A 21,589-nucleotide genomic window follows, 5' to 3' on the forward strand; every position below is an offset into this window, starting at 1 on the left:
CATTTGTGAGAGATTGTGATTATTTGTTTTTTATGATTCATTTGGATAACCTAAATATCTTGCACGTTTGCATCACAAAACTGTGCCAAAACACAACAGACCAGCCCTCAACTGCAATGTGAACACATTCTTCTTAGAACTTCTTTTGAACTCTTTGCTACAGCAGGATATAGTTTATATTGTTAATGGTGAAGTGCAAGAATATTAGTAATGTTTATAAAGACAGAATTGTGAATAGTTACTATGATTTAAAAGCACGACTTTGGTCTCATAGTATTCAGTTAAGTTTATAAAGCTCTGTAAAGGTATCTGTAACTTGTCTACTTGTTACTTGATGGCAAAGGCTGTCTTCAAACCAAACAAGTAGCTAAGAAAATGTAAAGGAAATAAATCCCACTGTCTGTTAAAACAAAGAATATCAGTCACACACACACAGCGAGCAGAGAGACAGCAGGGAGAGCAGAGTTCAGCTTCAACTCAATTAAAACACTCTCCAGGAAAATGACCTCAGTCTGTTTTTAAGGTGTGGCCGGTCGGACAATAACATATTCACACGCAAAAACAAGTCGAGGAAGACGAGACACAACGAGAGAGACAAAGATCTGCAGATTGTGGAATATTACGCTTTGCTGAATGAGAAGGCAAAGGATAAGTGCCAGATAAACAACTGTGGTGTTCCATCTTGTGATGCCTGGCACTAAAATGTTTTTTCACTGTATGAACGCTTAACTGGCCTTAACAACATTACAGAAACAACAACAGCTTCAAAAAGGGAAGGAATGGATTACAGGTCAACGACAGGTCACATTGAGCATGGATAAAAAAGATGAACTACCTGGGTGGGTGAAAATTTATATCACAGCACAAATATGCCTCATATGGTCAACACAAAGTGTGCGCACGGCATCTGTGTATAACATTTACAGTGAGAGTGCAAGGTAGCAAAAGTTTGGGTGTTGTTGAAGGTAAAACAGAGAAGGGTCAGGGTGCCAGTATTTACTGCCCGGCGCAATGGGACGTCCTCGCCCTCTTAGTATCCAAAGCAGGTGTCCATTGTTGGGTTCTCAGGTTCAATAGCACAAAGAATATTTAAAACAGATCCATGTGGATTGTCGAAACGCCTCATGTAAATTCATGTCAAACTGGAACCGACGTTGCAAATTATGAGTTGATAATTTGCAACTTGCTTGACTGTGAAGTTGTGTTTTTGCAATGTCTTTTGAAGAAATTAATAACTCCTAAATACTTTGCTTCTATTAAGATATATATTGCACTTAATGGTGACTTAAGCAAATCAATGTGTCCTACATTGTGACATCACCCAACTTTTGTTTAGATGCGAAAACACACAGAGGTTTTGCATATATGAAAATGTGCAAGGATTTATGGAAATGTTTAGCCCGATCATTCAGGCTGAGCAGGTTTCTGCAGGACAGGAGATGTTACAGCATCTGACCTTTATTAGTTTCCCCAAAGTTAAAACTAATAAAGATTCCCCCCACCTTAAGGGCAATATAAATGCGTCAAAGTGTATATAACACAGTTTGTGTGTTTTCACTACAAACACCCTTATTGTGAGGCAGACACATACCAGTGAGTCTGGATGGTTCAACGCAAGGTTCAAGTACATATGGTTGAGGGGGGGAACAAAACAACAGCCAGCAGCCATGTCATGCAAAGTTTTACACAAGACTCCACACACACACACACACACACACACACACACACACACACACACACACACACACACACACACACACACACACACACACACACACACACACACACACACACACACACACACACACACACACACACACACACACACATACACACATCACATGACAGCAACACAGGAAACCAGACATACCTGTGTGTGGGAGAAAACATATTTCCACAAGAAAATGCTTCACATCCTTTTACCAACCCTATACTTGCCTCACCTTGCAAGATTACACATATGCATATCTTCTGCGGTAATTAAAGACTCTGGCTCACTATCACATCTCCAACGCGCATGAAGAAAAAACTGTGGCAATGCACCGACCTTAATGGATACTTAACTCGTCTGGCACCTGATCATAATGAATTCTGAGCTGTGTGTGCCTGTCATTTGGGGTGCTCATGAGAGTGTGCTGTGAGTGTGCTGTGCGCGTGCGTGCGTGCGTGCGTGCGTGTGTGTGTGCTAGGACAGGCTCCACCTGCCAATCACACTAATCAACCTCACTCACTGATCTGACACAAGTTGCCCACTCACACAGGAAATGTATTAAGTCCTGTGAACCAGACCAGACAGAGAACAACATTTGAATGAGAAGCAGAGTGTAAAGTTGCACTCTACATCACTTCCTCACTCACTTGCCGATTGTCTGAGGGAGTTCCCTGCTTCTGTAGAAACAAGACGAGCAGAGAGAATAGCGACGCACACACTCACTACTAGCTACAGCATTAGGCTTATGTAGCTAACACATTTAAAGCCAAAACAAGGGGGGGAAATTAGGTGCACAGACGGTTGGAAACTTAAACATTTGTGACCATGAAGCGAGTCAGACGTTTGTACAAGATGAGGAAATTGTTGTGGAGGTCAGGTCACTCAACATCCGTGATTCGGTTCAGATGCCTAAAGCTACAGCAGAGTGGTATTGGTTGTTGCATGGTATGCAGATGACCTGTGCAGACAACAACAGGAAACACAACAAACCTTCTCCACCATTTGAAAAAAAGTACAAACACTACTGCCATCCCAAGTATTAGCACCTACAAGTGTTAATTATGATAGTTTAACATTAGCTCAAACGCCAAGAGCAGTCGTTCGTGTCTGCTTTTTTAGTCATTGCCCCATACGATAAGAGCACAAAAGTATAGTTCTTATTTATTTAAACGGACCAAAAAAAGTTAATACAACTGCTAGTACAGTAAGTATGCAATAATCAATATGTGTAGCCTAACATATTGATCTTTAGTGTGGTATCTATTTAAAAGCATTGTTGCTGTTGCATTGCTGAGGCAGAAATGTTAAACCACGTTACCTCAAAACAAATTATTGTGTATAACCATAACAACATTCTATTTGATTTATTTCGCATTCAAGCCTAAACTGAATATATCCCTTGAATTTAAAAAATAAAAAGACATTCTTTGGATGAAAAAGAAATTGTATAATATTTTTATCCATACATCCCTAATCAAGCATAACCAATAACCAAATCTTCACCCTTAACTCAGTGATGTCGCCTGCGTTATGGGGGAAAATGACACTGTGTACAACAGATTCAATAGCACTATAATAAAAGATAAAGAGTGGGAAGCTAAAATCCCAGGCGTGTAAAGAGACACAAAGGGACAAAAAGGGCCAAAAGACAGAAATGGAGATGTCCGACCACAGCCCTGTTTTGAATTGAATTGAAAATGTGTTTATTCCAAACCTGTAAAGAAAAAAAATAATTTAAAAAACAACAAAAGAAAATAATGAAACAAGTGGACAGATATAGAAGAGTGATATTCACTAACAATAACAGGATAACACAAAAAGAAACTGTCCAACACTTGCTGCTTTACGTGTACGAAAAGGGGTGAGAAGAAGAAAAACGTATTTAATCTCACCTCTTCTCCCCGAGTAATTCGTCTATAATTAATAATTAATCAGCTTCCTTATTAATTGCAATCTATACTTTAGTTAATATAACTAGTATCTGTATCTCTAAATTCATTGCAAATATAGTTATCCTTATCAAAATATGTATTTTTTTCAATAAAAATAAATTACAGACCAAGACAACGCTCAACAACAACAACAACAACAACCTGTATTCATGCCTGTCACAAGGCACTGACTGGGAGCGGGAGTGCATGACATATTGTTTTAAATTTTAAAAACTACACTTAAAAGCCACTAGACAGCTACAGGAACACGTCATTGTCAAATAAACGAACAGGAAACACATTTTAACCACTTTTTTTTTTTGATGAAGTACCTTGGAACTGGCGGAAGTGTGCACACAGGACCCATGTCAACAGTGGAGTACAACGAAAAGAACACAGACAGAAAACTGTCATTTGCTCACTTGTCAATATACACATGTTGGAGGATTTTGAAGCAGGTTAACTATTAACTGAGCAACGATGAGCAGGGACATGTCGCGCATGCGCAGGAGCACAAAGGCAAGGCACTTTATGACACTCAGCAGCAGCAGGCGATAAAAAAAAAAAGAGACAGCGGAAATGAAGCCTCGAATCGCCGCGGACAGCGAAGAGATTTGCTGGTTGGTGGTGGAGGTGGAGGCAGCGACAGGGGAGGGAAGGTTTCAATTGAGGCGGCGGCTCTTACCGAAACGCAGGGGCTGGAGCTGGTGCTGGGGGTCGGTGAACGCTGCACGGTAACCAGCGCCATTCAGCGACGGGGAAGCGGACACCGGAGAGAAAGCGACGCCGGCGACACGAGCATTATTGTTTCCGAGGTGGAGAAAACCCAGCAGAACCCGGGCGGTTGGTCCTCTCTCTCTCTCTCTCTCTCTCTCTCTATCTCGTTCAGCCCCCTCTCTGCGTCTCTCCCTCGGTCTGTGGCCGCGGACTGTTTGACTACTCCCCGGCTGCTTCCTCTGTCAGCGCCGCGTGCGCATGCGCGAGTGCCCGCAGCTTGTCAATCCCGATTAACCGTGTGCGTGCCGGTGTGGTGCCAAAAAGTGATCGCCTGCCAAAAAAGTGATTTTACCTGGATCAAACTCTCATAACGGGCACATGACGCAACGTTTATGTCCATAGTAATAGCAAAGATCCGTCTTTATGTGTCAATGTACGTTTCTTGTAACCGAATGAACGCAACTGTGGCCGAAGTGGTTGCCGTTTATAGCGTCATCAGGCTGCTCACAGGAAATACGATTCTACTGTTTTTAAGGTTTGTATGCGTTTGTATGTCTAATATTACTACACTGTAATTGGTTGATTGATTTAAAATATTTATTTCGAATATGTAAATAATTAACATGAAATATGGTAATGGGTTATGTATAAAATAAAGGAATTATTGCTATTTTATCCTTATTAAATTATCCTTATGACTGCATTATTTTCTATAGCTCTGTCCCAGATTATAACCCATGCAGATTTTCACCTGTTGAAAAACCTTTAAATGGGCCATACAATCCATAAAACACAATATTGTACCTGCCAAAAAGGACGGAATTCAGTTTCTGGCAGACAATCACTTTTTGGCACCACACCGGACGTAAACAAAGCAGCTCCTCTGAGCGGTGACTGTCAAGTCAAACAATCCGCCTGCTGCCACTGTGCAATGTTGAATCACAGGAAAAAGATGAATAAATCATGACCTACTTCATCAGACAAAGCAGCCAGATGTCATTCAGAAAATCTCTGTTAAAAGCTTTACTTCCATAAAGTAGGGGTACCTACATGCCTGACACAATTTTATTTTAAAGAATCGATGCAGAAAGAAGCTGAAATTTCAGTTTGTAGTCTTGGTGAGGTTCCAATGACACTGAATCCTGCATTACTATTTTAAAGCAGGGCCCAAACAGTCGAGGGAGAGAAGGTTAATATTTCTTGTTGGGGAATCAGTTAGACATTTACAAAAACATGTGAAACAACCATAAAAGAGACAGAAAAGTAGAAATTATTTCGAAAATATATGTGAAAGGACTACAAGAAGACTTAAAACAACCACAAAGACATTGATGAAAATAACTACAAATACAAATACGAATACAAATGCTACATCAAATTAAAATCCAATATTAACACTAATGCTTTCATGTTGCTGTCATGTTTTTATTTTACTTTTTACACTTACCACCTGATAACAAACTACAAAAAATATGCAACACAACAAAAGTATCAAATATGTCACAGTGGCACAGAGGACATTATACAAATTTTCTGTTTACAGGCAAAGTAGTGCGCCGCACGGCGAGTAAACTCATCTTCGTGTGATTTGGTTGAGTGCACCTTTAAATAATTCCTTTGTTATGCTTAATAATGCTTTTAAGATAAGATGAGATAAGATGAGCCTTTACTGATCTCCCGTAGGGGAAATTCAGGATCAACACTGCAGCACAAAGTACAGCAGCACTAGGATCTAGGTGATATCAGTTTCAGTGATATGATATCAGCCGTTTTATTAATCTCTCAAGTGAAAATGAAACTATTCAAACTCTAGTTCAAGCTACACAATTGAATATTTTATTTCTGCATCAACCCTGAAAGCTGTGTCGGTTTTAAAGATAACATGAAAATATTTAAGAATACGCAGTGTGTATATGTTTACAGTACAATATCTACAGTGGTATAAGAAAAGTCAGTCTACGATTGCTTGACTCCAATTCAAAGGCTGCTCCTGAGGTGAGGTGTGGCCCGTCTGCCTGAACCCGTCCTGCTAATCAATTTTCACTGCCCCCAGGGCACTGGTCACGGAGAGTAGCAACCTCCCACAAACCACACACGCTCAAGTATGAATGAGTGTGTCATCAGCACATGTAACACAGCACCAGCACTACCACTATCATAACACCTTGAACAACCTGTTTTCTTTCCACATGTCCTTTTTCAGGGTTAAAAAAAAATACAGGATAATATTATTCACTTCATCAGCTAGTAGTCCTCAGTAGTGTTTGATTCCTTCATTACTGCACACAGATAGGAGGGATGCACCGCTCAGATATTGACCTAAAGAGGATATTCATGCCTTCTAATTTTTCGCCATAATTTATAGATTCTATAACTTCACCAATTAGTCTGTCAATCTACCCATCCACCTATCCATTTATCCACACATCACTTACTCCATCCAACCATCCATCCATCCATCAGGCAGCTTTCGTCATTCTGTTTGTACCAGGGGGATTAAGAGTGAGGCCAGAGAGGAGATGAGATGGAGATTACAACAGAGATAATGGTGTTTGGATTTAGAGTCTTTCAGAGGAGGCAGTGGAAATTCAGAGCTGCAGCTTTAATCACAGGTGAGCCATGTCCCCTCTGATCTGATTTGAGAGAATAACTTACTGCAGGATTAGAACACAGCAGCTGACAACAACAAAAATAGCAAATGACATGAGTAAATAAAATAGAATTAAAGCACTTTCTTTGCTCTTAGTTAAACAGACAGTATAACCACAGAGTTTTTAACCACTGTTTGTCAGTAGCCCACAAAGCGATGAGCCCCTCTTATTGCTTGCTTTAAATACTCTAAATAATAAATCTTTTATATCCTCTATATCTTCAGTGTAGCACTTATGCTCCTATTTGATATATGATGTGTGGACATAGGAATGGAACGGACTTGGATCTATTGTTAGCTATCTGTTCATTGTCTGGATATACAGCAGAAGAACTGAAGGTCGTGATTCTTTTATTGGATTATTAGATTGAACAAGATGCAGGTTGCTCATCAGGATAGAAAATATATCTTCTGTAAATGCACGTTTTTGGTAATTTGCTTTTTTCATTTTGAAATGGCATATAAGTATTACACATCAGGCCTTTAATCATTATGCATATTAGACTTGATTGATCTGCTGACTCAAAAATATGCATCTTAATGCATATGAAATATGTTTGGTATAGCCTATCATGTAACTTTCCTACATTTCACAATTTGGACATGGAGAAACTTTTACTTTTCTGGATTTAACCATGAAAGTTTGCCCTGTGAATAGACCTGGGCATCAAATTGATGAACATTTCCAACTTTGATATTAACGCAAAGACTCCACAACTGTATAGAAATATCTTAAAATCTTAATATACCGTCAATGTTTGCACGAGACCTATCAATAAGTTACACATTGGGGGATGTCGCCATCTATTGGTAAGCACAACCATCATTGAAAAAAATACTTATACACACAGTAATATGTTAACAGTTGACATCCTCCAATCTATGATTTAATGCTTTCATATCACGGTATTGTAGCTCATTTCTGAAAATCGAAAATTGCACAAATCAATGATAAATCCCATTTTCTCCACATTGCTCACAGAAGCTTCTGTCAATGAAAAAATCCGCACATTCGCAGCAGGCTGACCGACCCATAGTACGTGGAAAAAAAAACACAAATTAAAGAAAAAATATACGTGCCAAGGTTATGAACACCGGATACACGTATGAAAGCTTTATATATATTATTCATTTATTTTTCTTTCTTTTTTTTTTACGATAAATGACTTGACCTGGTCGCGTGTGACGTTACTAAAATTCCGTGTCGAATCTGCCGTTGCGCCTTCGCAGTCAGCAGAGCAAGATGGCGGTCCCTACCAAGCAGTAAGTAGCAAACAAGCTAACAGCTATTGTGACAGTGTGTGACAGGAAATAAACAACAGTTTCGCTTCGTTTGGGTTTTACTTATATGTTTGCTAAAGACTCGCATTTACTGTTGCAACCGCGTTGTTATGGTTTGGGGTTATTTCAAAAAAAACAAAACGTTGTTTCCCCCATCGCTGCTCCTGTAGCTAGCTGACGGTATGCTAGGCTACGTTCTGCTCGTAAAATGCTTACAACTCTCGCTTGTTCATATATAGATTCATCAACTTTTACATTTCTGTACTTTCATATTTTCCCCCTCGGCAATGACAGGCTGCTCCGGAGAGATAATGACATTTTAAAGGAGCTAACGTAACCCATTCAAAATGCAGATCTTGAGTTCTAGGCGTGTTGTGTATGTCTTGTTCGTGCAGGAAGTGCTGCACGATGAAAAAATGCACTTAATATTTTGCCTGCTGAAGGTCACAAAATTAACGTCCCCGAAAACCATGTTAGGGTGGGTCTGCACGACTGCAACTGGGGAATGGAAACGGTGCGATCACCCTGTTGGGAACACCGCACCGAACCCATCACTTCCAGGAAACCAGTTTGCTCTGTGATATGATATTGCATATACAGTGTCATATAAACAATACTATACTTCTATACACTTGAATTGAACATTGATCAGACCAGGCTACATTGGGATCAGCAGACCACCTGCCTCTTGAGGGAATGTGCAAGAAATTTATAAAATAATGCATAATAATACAGTATTTGGAAGGCACAGTGCTCCTTTGTCTATGTTTGATGTGAGCTCTTATAATACCAGCATGTAAAAGACACAGTGATGTTTGTTTCTAACTCGTGGAGTCAAATACCAAATCTTTACTGACAAGAAGATAGTCAATATTAAACCACTTAAAGGTTGTTTGCTGTTCATTCAAATGACAGCTGCTTTAATTTTTGTGTCAGATGCAAAGCCTTTGCAATTGTGCCAGTAGAGATGCATCTTTTCTTGATGAATTACAGCTTGAGAGAGTTGTACACATACAATATATGTGAAGATGACAGGGATTAAGAAGCACTGTTTCCTGGTTGTCCACACAGGTACGGGCTGATCTTGTCACAGAAGAAAGGAGCGCTAAAGAACCTGCAGAAACCATCAGTGTTCGGGGATGACTCGGATGACGAGGTGGGTAAACTTTTGGATTTGTTATAAGCAGGCTACAGTAATTCATCATTCACCAGCAGAAGTTAGTCCAAATATAATGAATCTGTTTTGTTATGTTGTTGTTTTTCCTCAGACAACAGTTGGGGAGAGTCTGCAGAGAGAAGCTATCAAAAAAAGGATGATGAAGCAGGTACGAGAAAGAATGTTTCTTGTGTCAACTTAATGACACAAACCAATTGGGATTGACATTTTCCGGGCTTTGTCCGTCTTTCACCCTCTAAAGACACGTTTGGAAATGCAGAAGGCCCTGGAAGAGGACAGCACGGTATATGACTACGATGGCGTGTACGACGACATTCAAAAACAAAGAATTGAGAGCAACAAAAAAATTCTAGGAGGCGCTGACAAAAAGGTAATTGCATTTACTTTTGTATCGCTGCATTTGTTCAAACTGAGAGAGATCGCATGATTAGAAAGTCTGTCAATGAAGACTTTTCCTTGCACTTGTCACAAACTTTAAATTTGTCTGTTTTCTCTTTATAACAGCCAAAGTATATCCAGCACTTAATGAAAGCAGTCGAGGACCGAAAGAAAGAACAAGAACGAAGGGAAGAGAGGAAGATCCAGAAGGAACGAGAGGCAGAGGGGGAGAAGTTTTCCGATAAAGATGCTTACGTTACCTCCGCCTACAAGCTGAAGCTGCAGGAGCAGAAGGAGGAACTAGAGAGGGAGAAGAGAGAGGCACAGATAGAAGGTGCGACTGATACTTTACTACTTTTGACAGATGACATTTTGTTGTCTGATATTTTGAGCACTCCAGACGTTTCAAAATCATATGAATGTTGTTTAAATTTGAGTTACCCCAAAAACTTTATGTATTCCCTAAGCAACCTGGATATTGTAAAAAATAGTTTGTGCTGCTTGTCTGAAACAAGCCAAAACGTCTTTCAAATGTTTTATTGAAAACAGAAAAAGTTTCTTCAATAAATGTTGTTGTGGGATACGAGTCTCCTCCCACACGGCACACAAAGCATTACTTGAAGAGAGACTCTTAAATGTGTTGGGGAAATGGATCATTTTATGTGGAACAATGTAAGTAATTTGTTTGAATTATTTTTCGTTTTGCTTAGCTGCTTTGGACGTGAAGAAACAAAAAGACCTGAGCGGCTTCTACCGACACCTGCTGAATCAGACCGTAGGAGAAGAGGAGATACCAGATCGCTCAGCAAACAAGTCAGTCATAGCTCTGCATTACTCGCTCATCAATAAGCACGCAAACCAAAAAAAATATTTATATATATATATATATATTTTTTTTATTCTGAGTATTTAATTTCTCTGTTCCTGCTCCCGCAGACCTCAAACCTCACAGCTTCCAAAAGACGCAGAGAGGACTTCACCTGTTCCCTCAGCTACGTCGCATGACAATATCCCGAGTTCGTGCAGTGACAGTGAGGAGGGGCATGAGCAGAAGTCTGGGTTCAACAAGCCGGGGGCTGGCTCGACACACTCCAAGCGCCAATATAGACAGAGGTCGCCTTCATCGGGAAGCGGAGACGATAAGGAGAAGGAAAGAGAGCGGGAGAGAGACAGACACAAGAAGAGTCACAGAGATCTAGACAGAGACAGAGACAGAGGGAGGGATAGAGACAGAGATAGAGATAGAGACAGACACAGGGCAAAGGAAAGGGATGACAGACATGGAGGAAGAAGAGACGACAAGGAGAGAAGGAAAGACAGAGACAGAGAGCGAGAGCGAGGCAGAGAAGATGACAGGAGTAGAGGCAGGGGAGATACAGAGAGGGAAGACCGGCACGGGAAAAGGGCGAGGAGCCCGAAAGAAAGAGAGAGGGATAAGAACGGGGAAAGAGAGAAATCGAGGAATCCAGTGGAGGACGAACGAGAGGACAAAGATGGGGAAGAAGAGAAGGAGAAAAGAAAGGAAGCCGAGAAGGAGAAGACGGTGAAGAAGGAAGAAACAGACCCCGAAAACAAGGAAGAAGCCGGAGAAAAGGGAAAGGGCAAAGAGGAAATGGAGGGAAAGGTGAACAAGTTTGCAAAGCGCAGCACGGATCAGACTGTGGGTACGGCGAGAGACCGGTACATGGCCAGACAGATGGCGCGCTCGTCCTGTAAGAGCTATATCGAGAAGGAGGAGGACTGAGCGCTGTCGGGCGCAAGAATCAAACATCTCTGAATTGCATAAAACCTTTATTTCAATTAAGAGGATACGACTTATGATGTTTTCTTCTTCTTCTTCTTCAACAAATCCCCTTAAAAAACATGTTACTTTCCTCTTCCCAAGGTTCCTGGTTCCCACTGAAAATATAGTTTGATTTGAAGACTCCATAATGTCCTAAAACAGCTGATCACCATTTCACAAACGAGTAAATTTGTTTGAGACTTTCATCTGTGGATTAATACACATTCTACTCCAGATTAACTCCAGTGCTCATGTTCATACTTATGAAACAATGTAGTACAACAATGCAGCTTATTGGTGTTTTTTTAAAATATTCATGGCCAACAACAGAAGGAAAAGCCTGTGAATACATGGACAACGCATTTTATTGGATTTGACGACAATGAGAAATACTCAAACTTTCTTGCCAACCTTGTCCCATTCCAACGGGACTTGGGACTGTTATAGATGGATTTAATTTTTGTGAATTAAATCCATCACACACAGGAATGAGCGCATAAACCGAACTGGGAAGCTGGACGAGTGCGGAACGACCTGTGAACCAGTGATGTTGTGTTTAATCACTTCTGTTGAGGTTTTTTGTAACTTTCTCTCGTAATCAGTGATGAGTTAATAAAATGATTTCCGGTCCACAGTTTCCTCTACTGCTCATAATTCAGAAGGTAAAAATACCTATTCCACAAGGATCATTTGATAACAGAAACGTGTTCCTGCTTTACAGGTTTCCTTGCAGGAAGACACGAATTCCAACAGGTGATGTTGGATTGTAGGAATCTTCTCTTGTGCTTCTGTGTTGAGCTTTGGTTTAGTTGTACAGGGAGATGTTGGACCACTGGAACATAAGAAGAGGCAGTTTGCAGAACTATTAGTATTCTTCATCCTTTTTTTCTTTCTGATTCATGCTTAGAATAGGCTGCACACTAGAGCGGTATTATCTCAAGTGCCGTATTTAACTTCCCATTTTCTGCTATATTTACATTTGTACTCTACTACACCTCAAGGGGAAATGTAGTTTATTTTTTTTCTCCACTTTAACAGCAGCTTTAGTTACAAGATGTAACATTTCTAAACACAAAACAAATGATAAATTTGATGCATTGTTAATGTGATAAAAACCAACCCATCACCGTGTCACACCCTGACCGACTACCACAGTAAGATGCTTCTTATACATTCATGTATTAATAACAAGAGCACTCGGAGAGCGCAGACCCCTTCTGCATCTGACCTACATATTTTTTTTAAATGCTATGCATAAGATATGACTCAAAATGTCAAAGTGTTGCTCTCTTCTCATCTCACAGTGGCGACGAATTCTGCAAATGATTCCTGGATCCCTCCCAAAATGTAAACACCTGTTATCATGGACCGAGACCTATCTCATATCAAATGTGCAAATCCGTGCAAATACATCCTTAACCTTTTGAGTAATCCTGCTAACAAACAGAAGAAAAAACTGAACCAATCACATAACCTCCTCGGCTGAGGCGATAAAAACACTCACAGGCCATAATGCAGTTCCGTATTATTAGTGATTTTACTTACATGTGGCTTACTGACATAAACGTTTATTATAATAAATAGTGAAGTGAAAGTTTCAGTTAAGGACTTCCTGTAGTTGCTTTGCTACTTTCACATCTTTGTATCCTGGATATTTAAGAAAGAAAACAATAACATATCTATAAGTGGTATTAAGCGGAAATACACTCGCCTCCTCCCAGGTCAGGTGGATCATGCCCTCGCTTGATTTGTTCTTGAAAACTTCTGTAAAGAAAACAAACAAGTACTTTTTTAAATGCATTAAACACATTTTAGAATAGAGAATTACCTATACCACTCTGCTGTGCTGTTCTAATCTACATCAATGAGTATTTAGTTCCTTCAACCCGCCGTCCCCCTCATTCTGAACAAATAAAATAATTTACTTGATGAGTTTTCCAGGCGCATCATGAGTGTGATGAAGTTCTTCAAGGTGGTGGACGAGAAGCCCGAATACCGGAAAATCACCCGCCTCACTGTGAAATCGTTCACACTCATCCCTGGTACAGACACAAGGAGAACGTGGTGAGTACTCCAATTTACAGTTGTAAACACTGACACATTCCCCCTTCTCCAGTTGGCATCGGTTGAAAGTGAAACACATTGATAAACGGTGTCACCTGCAGCCTCGATAGCCTTCTGGAGCTCTCTGTCAGACAGGCATCCATTCTGATTCAAATCAGAACGATGGAAGAGTCTCTGCAAAAAAAAGATTCACCTACATTTAGGAACTAAGAGCATGTTTTAACACGTACGTTGCTTTTTATTATTAACTGCACATCACTGCTGAATTTAAATCCATGTCAAGGCAACTTGACATGTCAAGGCGTAGCACTCTTCATCCACAAGGCAATTCAAAGTGCTTCACAGAAAAATTTAAAAAATACAGTAAATATATAACAATAATTAAAGTGCGAAAGGGATATTAACAAGAGGTTCATAAGCAACAAAAACATAAACGTACGAATATACGTATTTCATTACAAGCCCTGTCGAAAAGAAATGTTTTAAGACCAGATTTAAAAGATTGTTGTCTGGTGGCGGAGTGCCGATTTTCCAGGAGTTTGTTCCAGACATAAGGAGAATAAAAACAAAAGGCTGCGTCTCCATGCACTGTTCTGACCCTGGGAACAATAAGCGGACGGGCCTCTGAAGACCCCCCACTGCAAAACCAATGCAGTGCTTTCAGTACCGGTTTGTTCTGGTCAGAACCCTGGCAGCAGCATTCTGGATTAATGGCAAATGTCTAGCGGCTTTTTTTCCCCGGAGACCTGTACAGATGCCGTACACTACGACTGTAAAAGAAAGCGCCTGGAGTCAAATAAAACTCAGGGAAACTCGGGGAACGGGCGAGTGGAAACGTGTCTCTCTCATGCCCTCGTTTGCTGCATTACCTTGTATTCGTGCATCTTCTTCCAGAGAACGGAGAATTCAGTGAAGGTCATCGTCATCCGCTGGTCGATCTTGGTGCACGATTAAGGGTGTCTCAGTTGCAACAGACGGGGAAACCATTTCACCCCTGACCTGATAATGTTAGTTTGATTTGTAACGGAAGAAGAAATACAGCAATAAGCACCCAGTATTTGAGGATACATCCATCATAGCGATCATGCTGCTGCAGGTATTCAAATCGAAGCCGGACGGGGTCGCTGGGAATGGTTCAAATGGAAAAAAAGTCAAACCTCCAAAGTTACGGGTTTCCTGTGACTGTTTAAAAAAAGGTTTTGAAAGCAAATTTGATATCAATCAACCCACCATGAGCGAAGTTGTCATTGAGGAGTCTCTGGAGCTGTGAGGCAATCAGTTCACCGTTCTGACAACAGACACAGAATAAATATAATTCATTATAACGGATAAACTGGGATCGCGTGATGGCAGGCGAAGAAGAAATGGACGAGTGGAGAGAGAAAGGGAACTAGGTAGACACGAGCAGAGAAAAAACGTAGAGAAACCTGATCGGCGAACCGGTCGAACAGGGCGCGGACGGGATCCTTGGCGGTGGATTTGCCGGGGATCTTACAGAGAATGAAATTCACCAGGTCATCACGATGTATCTGAATTATTGTCTCAAGTAGCTCACAATGTCTCTCTGTAACGTACCGCTGCAGTCTTTTTATTTCATACCTGGGGATGGATCAGTCCGTGGTGCTCGTGGTCGTCATCATCATCATCATCATCATGTCCGTCATGGGCACTGGAGGCAGAATGTGAATGCGTTAAAAATCTGACTTCTGCCTCCAACTTTTGAAAGTCTTTGGGTTTTTTTTCCATTGTCCTCATGCTGCTGGATTTTATTCCCGATGAACTGAGCAATTTCATTTACATTCTTACTTGATGAAAAGCAATTGGTTCTTGTTGTACATTAATCAAGTTGAATTTGCATTAACCAAACCCCCAAATAATGACACCGATCCATGTTTAAACAGTGCAGTCCTCAGATGGTACCAATCATCATTCAAGTGTCCATTTTCGACTTACAGCAAAAGGTCCAGTATCACAGCGTCTCTTTACCTGATCTTCGCCTCGGCCTTGGTGTAGACGGTGAGAACGAAGTCCGCCGTCATGTAGGGTTTCTGGGTGGAGGCGACGATCACGTACTCTCCAGGCTCCAGGCTGTGCTGCTCGATCAGCTCCCTGTCGGAGCTGTACAGCTGTTTTTCCTTCACCGGGAAGTTTGCGCGAAAGAAGGGCGCTTTCAGGCGTCCCTGCGGGGTCTGGGAGGTCAGTGTATCTTGTTTTAATGTGAGGAAATTATGGTTGAATATCAAAGTGTCACAATGTGTGTGTGTGTGTGTGTATGTGTGTGTGTGTGTGTGTGTGTGTGTGTGTGTGCACAATTGGAGCACGATATTTGTTCTTCCATGTGCTTACCCCAGGTGGAATCTGTTGGATGTGAAAGGGGAAGAAGAGTGTCATTTTAACATTTTATAGTTGTTGAGGTATCTCATATTTCATTTCAATGGATGCTATCACGGAGGGCAGACCTTGAAGACGGTGAGTCCAATTTGGTAGAATCGTCTGTTTTGGCGATTCAGCAGCGGCTTCTGCATCAGCGAAAGCAGGATGTTTTTGTCTCCCGGCTCCTTCTCGTCTATGATGGTCACCTGGATGCGATACTGAGGATTCGTGTGGAAGGTATCTGCAGGCAATGAGAAACATGAATAACGCAGATGGCCCTTTTAAAGACGGGGTGGTGGGTGGGTGAAAGGGAAAACGACCCAGCAAACGTCTTGACCACGTGATTATAGTCGAAGACATAAGATATAAGCGAGTGAATTGGGCTCACCGGCATTTATGGCGCCGCCTGCAGACTTCCCTGCCGCCCAGCTGCCATCATAAATCATGCATTTCCACTGGCAGGTGAGGTCTCCATCAATAAAGTTGGGGTTCTCACAGCACATGGACACCATATTGAAATTGTGGCAGAAGTCCTCCAACTCCATCCTGACAGACAACAGACAAACACAAAGACAGAAACGAGAGAGGAGAGCGAGAAGACATCTGAAATTTCAACCACTGCAGTCCGCATCCAACCTCAGAGAGACGGGCAACTGAACCACCTCTGGTTTTACTGCACGTTCAAATTTTCCTCCACAAAGAATAAATCACTACATTCATTGTCCGGCCTCACTGTCTTCATCACACGTCAGTTCCACTGACTGACGGTTGGTGGTGGTAACACATACAGAAACATAGCAATGTGTAAGGCATAGCAAATTGCAAACAGTGTTGGGTTCAAATTCTTCCAAAAAACTGTCTTTTTAGATCAAACGGGGTTTTTTAGATCAAAGATACACTCAGTGGGATTTGGTGAGACACACGCTGACTGGGGAAACCTTCACATTGACATGATGGAGACGTCACATTGAGTCAGCTGACTTACCAGAACTCTCCATCGTTGCGATTAAAATGCTTTTCCTGATCTGTGGGACTCACTTTTTTCCACATGCCTGACCTGAGGGCGAAAGGACGGCAAAGTATTGACAGAACTGACATCGGATTTATTCATGGCTGTTTTTTCTCCACAGAAATAAAACTACTGATTAGTTTCCTATTGCATTACTTTAATACTATATGTGACGTATCATCCATGTACCTGTCACTCCACTTCCCGGTCCACTCCTGTTCGCCCCAAGGGTTCAGGATCCGCACCAGCTTCACCTTGGAGCCATTGTATTCGACCTTGAGGTGAAAGGATAAATTGAAAAAAGGAGGAGGCAAAAAAATACGTGCAAACGCTTCTAATATGTTATTTATTACACCAGCCACATCAGTAACTCTTCTCAGCTGCAATATATGAACACGTGTACTCGTGCGGTTCACCTCGGTGACGCCTGTGACGGAATACGCATGTGCGTCCACCAGTCCAGTGTGTGCCACGGTGTTCGCAAAGGTCTCCTGAGATAAACAAAAAAAAGCGGTGAATCACCCCAGTGAGTTTGATTCATCATCTTCATCGTCCGTGAAATTGGTCCTCACCCCTGCCGGTGGAGTCCCGCAGCAAATCATCGACTTGCACCCGCTGGCCCTGGTCAGCGAGAGCCACAGGTCATCGTCGTGGCCCTCGCGATGCGCCTCCCCGAGCCCGTAGGACATGTTCACGCCCCCGGTGAAATCCTTGCAGGCTTCTGATGGGATGCCGATGTTCATGTCGGCGTATGAACCGCACACTCTGAAGCAGACAGACAAAAAGTAAATGAATATATAGAAACATGAATGAATCAGTGGCGCCGGCAAGGGGCCACGTCCCCCCACCCCATGAAATCACTGGCCCCCCCAGTCGCCGCCCCTGGAGAGTTGCAGTAGCCAATGCATAATATGATATTTTACATTGGGTACTATTCATTTAAAATCAATAAAGTCTATTTGTATAATAGTTAAACAGTATAGTTAGGTAAAGTGTCACAGGTTTGAAGGAGCAGGACCCAAATGAAGGTAAGAAGGAAAAAAAGAGTATTTAATAACTAAGGTGACAAAAAACAGACTTCAATAAACAAAATCCAACTCCCAGAACCTCAAATCCAAAACTCCAAAACGGCATAATAGAATTCCTGAAATGCAGTTGTGGCTTTTGGTTTTGGTGCCACCCACAAGATTTCTTCAGTCGCCCCATCTGGGGTCGCCACTGGAATGAATGAATTGAATTATTGAAGTCTTCATTCCGGCGTCTGTGCCACAACTGGGACCTTGTCAACTGTCAGGGTGCGCGGGGCGGCTACACACTTGGCGTATGCTTTCTCCAGCAGAGGGACCCAGAATTCATTCACTCCATTGCTGTGCACGGAGAGCAGCTGGTGGTCTAAGGTCGGCAGGTGGTCGTCGATGACAACGTCCAACCACATTCCAAACCTCCAGAACTGACAAGTGCAAAAAACACAGAAGGAAAAAAAGAAAAGGTAGACGTAAAAGAATTAGTGGATGGAAGCACGTCAGAATCCCTGTGTTCACGCGCTTCATGAAACATCGCATCTTTACCCTGAAGTGAAATATTCCCCCTGCGTCCGCGAAGGCCTGGTCCATCGGCACCACTTGCGCCGTCAGCTGTTCATTGCACGTCAGTGAGGACACGGCGGCCAGAAACCAGCAGTTGCCTGGCGAATGGAGACAAACAACAACATTCTGCTGTCGAGCACTGCCGCGCGGTTCACGTTTCAACTGCAGTCACTGATTACGAAAAGAAAAGAAAGAAGTGTGGCTCACTGACGACGCCTTGACCAAAGTCAAAGCGCGACGCTCCCCCCTGACAGAAGACCGGCTCGTCGTCGACGTGATGCATTTTCAAGATGTCCTGGACGAGACCACAAAAGGGGAATCAGGCATGGGAAAGACAGGAGAAGGGAATGGTCATAATAATGACAATGAGAATAATGATAATAATTAATATATGATAATATATAGCACCTTTCAGAAGCAGCTTCACAAAGTGCTTTCACAAAAACATACAAATCATGATGGTTCAAAATATGCAAATATGCATATATATGTGTGTGTGTGTCGGGGGGGGGGCAGAAAAGGCGCAAAAACAAGCTGAACTGAATGAGAACTCGACTGAGGCTTCAACTCCGACTGCAGTAGTTGCGGTAAACACACACACACACACACACACACACACACACACACACACACACTCACACACACTCACACACACACACACACTCACACACACACACACACACACACTCACACACGCACACACAGGACTCAACCACTGCAAAGAATAATTCACTGGTACAAAAGTGCAATAACCAACTGTGCAATATATATATTCATTATTCTCCGTGTGCAACCGTTGCTGCTGCTCTGTACACAGTATTTGTATTTTTAGATTTTGTTATATTTTGTACATACATACTGCTTTTTAAAAAAAATTCTGTACATTTCCTGCTATATTCGGTCCACTGTGCTGCCGTGACGACCAAATTTCCCCATTGTGGGACGAATAAAGGTATATCTTATCTTATTTTATTACTAAACTTTGTGTGTGTGTGTGTGTGTGTGTGTGTGTGTGTGTGTGTGTGTGTGTGTGTGTGTGTGTGCGTGATCTATCAACATAAGATTTACATAAGGAAGAAAAAGAAAACAATTTTTACAGCTGGTCGGAGCCACTCCACGCGTTCCTCCTGCTCAACGGTCAGTGCATACAGCTGCCCCAGGGACCGGGCGTTCGGTGGGAAGGTGTTGTCCACAAACGGCCTCCCTCTGCGCACGCAGGCGTCCCTCAGCTGTGCGTGGTCTTGGCGGTTGAACTTGGCAGGGTTGGAGGGGCTCCCCTCTCTGCCGTCCTGGTAACGCAGGTTGATGATGGAGGTGCACGCTCCTGATCCCGGCATGCTGACGGTGCAGAGAGACGCTTCAGACAGACTCTGACACACAAGAAACACGGCAACACAACAAATTCATTTTTCCTCTCTCTTCTTTTTGTGTCCGAATGTTCTGAAAGTAATTTCAAAGTGCAAAGAGGTTGTTTACCTGTGGGACAGATGCAAACAACCGCTGCTTCCTTTCAGCTGAAGTCAGTAGGAAACCGTCTGGTCTGGTATGCACAGTACACAGCAGACTGTCTTTAACTTATACCGTGACATAGGCGACAAGACCCTCCCCCACAAGACTCTATAGGAAAAGCACATACCACGAAAAAAGGTCTTTGACGGGTCTGTAATTACTTTCTGCTCAAGGGCAAAATGAAAACATGTTGACACAAGGCGGACAATGTGAGATTTAGTGTTTTTGTTCTCTATTTTTTTTTTTTTTAAACAACAACTTTGCAAGAAATGTCCTTGACTGTTGCATGACGACACAAACGCTGATTAAAATAAACCGTGGCTCTTAAATGATAATTGATATTTTCCTCATGCTGTTTCCTTTCTCCTGTCTCACAATCATTTAAGTGAGTGAGATGAAATTGTTTTGTCTTCGAAGGTTAAATTGCTTTAATTTGTTAAAATTAAAAAAAAGAAAAGGATTACCTGTCATTGTTTTATCCCCCCCCCCCCCCTTCCAAATGTACTAATCAATTCTAATGATAGAACATACAGCATCAGTGTTGTTCATCTAATGTGAAGGGAAAAAATTGCCCCCCACCCCCCCAAAAAATACTGTATTAACATGCTGAGAAATATTAAATGTCATTCCTTTCTTCTTATTATTTTTATCTTGAAAAAAAGGACAAGGAGGAGGAGACGTGTGTTTGAACGCTGAATAATACATGAAGAGATCCTCCAGTGGAAATATGAGCTTTGGCATCAACTGACTGACAGTGTTGGTCTTTGGTCTCACTCCATGTTCGGATTATACCACAATGACGAGATCCTTCAGATTCCAAGTACTCAGTCGTGTACTTGCACAACCGCCGCAGCGAGTTCTCTGAGAATTTGTCTTTGCTCTTCACAGCGACGCATGGAGGTGGTGAGATGAGTCCCGGGCAAAAACCTTGACAATAACCGTCAAGCACACAAAAATCCAAAAAGAAAAACAAGAAAACATTTCACCCCAGGGGTACGGTTGTAAATATATGATAAATGGAACAAATGAGGGAATTGAAGAATATGACTTTTAACAAATTGTCTATTATTAAATGACCTTTTGATCTTTGGACTGAAATTGTGCCTATTTTCTTTTGCTTTTATGTGATTATAAAATCAGAACTGACTGAAAATTCACATAGCATCATGTAGGAAGTGAACAAATTACTTATTTCAATCACCTTTTGATTGTTACATACGAAAATGACATTTGTGTTCATTCATTCATTTGCTTCCCCACTCTCTATTGGCTTGCATTGAATTGGAGTCGGTCCAGGGGAGAAGTCACCTCATGCAATGTGACCTGCAGGTGTGGTTGTGTAATGTTATGCAGCCTATTCATGTGACATCCATGCACATAGTTCTCACAAAATCCTTCATTCACAAAGGTTTCACAGTGT

General features: G+C 41.8%; 3 protein-coding genes across 5 annotated transcripts in view; 1 reads left to right on the plus strand and 2 right to left on the minus strand.

The window, feature by feature from the left end:
- ssh2b (slingshot protein phosphatase 2b) overlaps positions 1–4,465 on the minus strand; it is a 17,686-nt gene extending 13,221 nt beyond the window's left edge. Inside the window, exon 1 of the mRNA XM_035624831.2 lies at positions 4,328–4,465. Coding sequence (XP_035480724.1) covers positions 4,328–4,390 — 63 coding nt within the window. The 5' untranslated portion in view covers positions 4,391–4,465. The remainder of the gene's footprint in view (positions 1–4,327) is intronic.
- On the plus strand, positions 4,349–12,258 carry nsrp1 (nuclear speckle splicing regulatory protein 1). 2 transcript variants are annotated; one of them, XM_035624837.2, is made up of 7 exons: positions 4,349–4,485; positions 9,362–9,446; positions 9,559–9,615; positions 9,709–9,837; positions 9,972–10,179; positions 10,556–10,658; positions 10,782–12,258. In XM_035624837.2, exons 3-7 carry the CDS (start codon positions 9,604–9,606, stop codon positions 11,587–11,589), a joined length of 1,260 nt encoding a protein of 419 aa, XP_035480730.1. In that variant the 5' UTR covers positions 4,349–4,485; positions 9,362–9,446; positions 9,559–9,603; the 3' UTR covers positions 11,590–12,258. The 2 variants fall into 2 exon arrangements, with proteins under 2 accessions (XP_035480730.1, XP_035480729.1); XM_035624836.2 differs by lacking the exon at positions 4,349–4,485 and adding an exon at positions 8,240–8,272.
- On the minus strand, positions 11,620–20,479 carry LOC118300443 (calpain-9). 2 transcript variants are annotated; one of them, XM_035624833.2, is made up of 22 exons: positions 20,137–20,479; positions 19,758–19,998; positions 18,868–18,955; positions 18,643–18,758; positions 18,391–18,524; positions 17,647–17,839; positions 17,491–17,565; positions 17,264–17,349; positions 17,051–17,122; positions 16,454–16,611; positions 16,152–16,306; positions 16,039–16,050; positions 15,679–15,881; positions 15,292–15,361; positions 15,120–15,182; positions 14,923–14,980; positions 14,761–14,816; positions 14,562–14,630; positions 13,788–13,866; positions 13,554–13,667; positions 13,340–13,392; positions 11,620–12,460 (listed from the first exon to the last, which is right to left on the minus strand). In XM_035624833.2, exons 2-22 carry the CDS (start codon positions 19,995–19,997, stop codon positions 12,434–12,436), a joined length of 2,121 nt encoding a protein of 706 aa, XP_035480726.2. In that variant the 5' UTR covers position 19,998; positions 20,137–20,479; the 3' UTR covers positions 11,620–12,433. The 2 variants fall into 2 exon arrangements, with proteins under 2 accessions (XP_035480726.2, XP_035480725.2); XM_035624832.2 differs by having other exon boundaries at positions 19,758–20,030; positions 20,137–20,477.
- Between the last annotated feature and the right edge of the window lie 1,110 nt (positions 20,480–21,589).

The sequence above is a fragment of the Scophthalmus maximus genome, chromosome 2 (assembly GCF_022379125.1).
Source record: "Scophthalmus maximus strain ysfricsl-2021 chromosome 2, ASM2237912v1, whole genome shotgun sequence".
Lineage (NCBI taxonomy): Eukaryota > Metazoa > Chordata > Actinopteri > Pleuronectiformes > Scophthalmidae > Scophthalmus > Scophthalmus maximus.

Excerpts from the sequence above, each read along its gene's own strand:
- nsrp1 (XM_035624836.2), top strand. The coding sequence starts at position 8,253 with ATGGCGGTCCCTACCAAGCA. Across the intron at positions 9,616-9,708 it reads AAAAAAGGATGATGAAGCAG|ACACGTTTGGAAATGCAGAA; the intron begins GTACGAGAAAGA and ends CACCCTCTAAAG. Across the intron at positions 10,180-10,555 it reads GAGAGAGGCACAGATAGAAG|CTGCTTTGGACGTGAAGAAA; the intron begins GTGCGACTGATA and ends CGTTTTGCTTAG.
- LOC118300443 (XM_035624833.2), bottom strand. The coding sequence starts at position 19,997 with ATGCCGGGATCAGGAGCGTGCACCTCCATCATCAACCTGCGTTACCAG. Across the intron at positions 16,307-16,453 it reads AGGCGGCGCCATAAATGCCG|ATACCTTCCACACGAATCCT; the intron begins GTGAGCCCAATT and ends CATTGCCTGCAG. Across the intron at positions 12,461-13,339 it reads TCCACCTGACCTGGGAGGAG|TGGTCCAACATCTCCCTGTA; the intron begins GCGAGTGTATTT and ends CTTATGTTCCAG.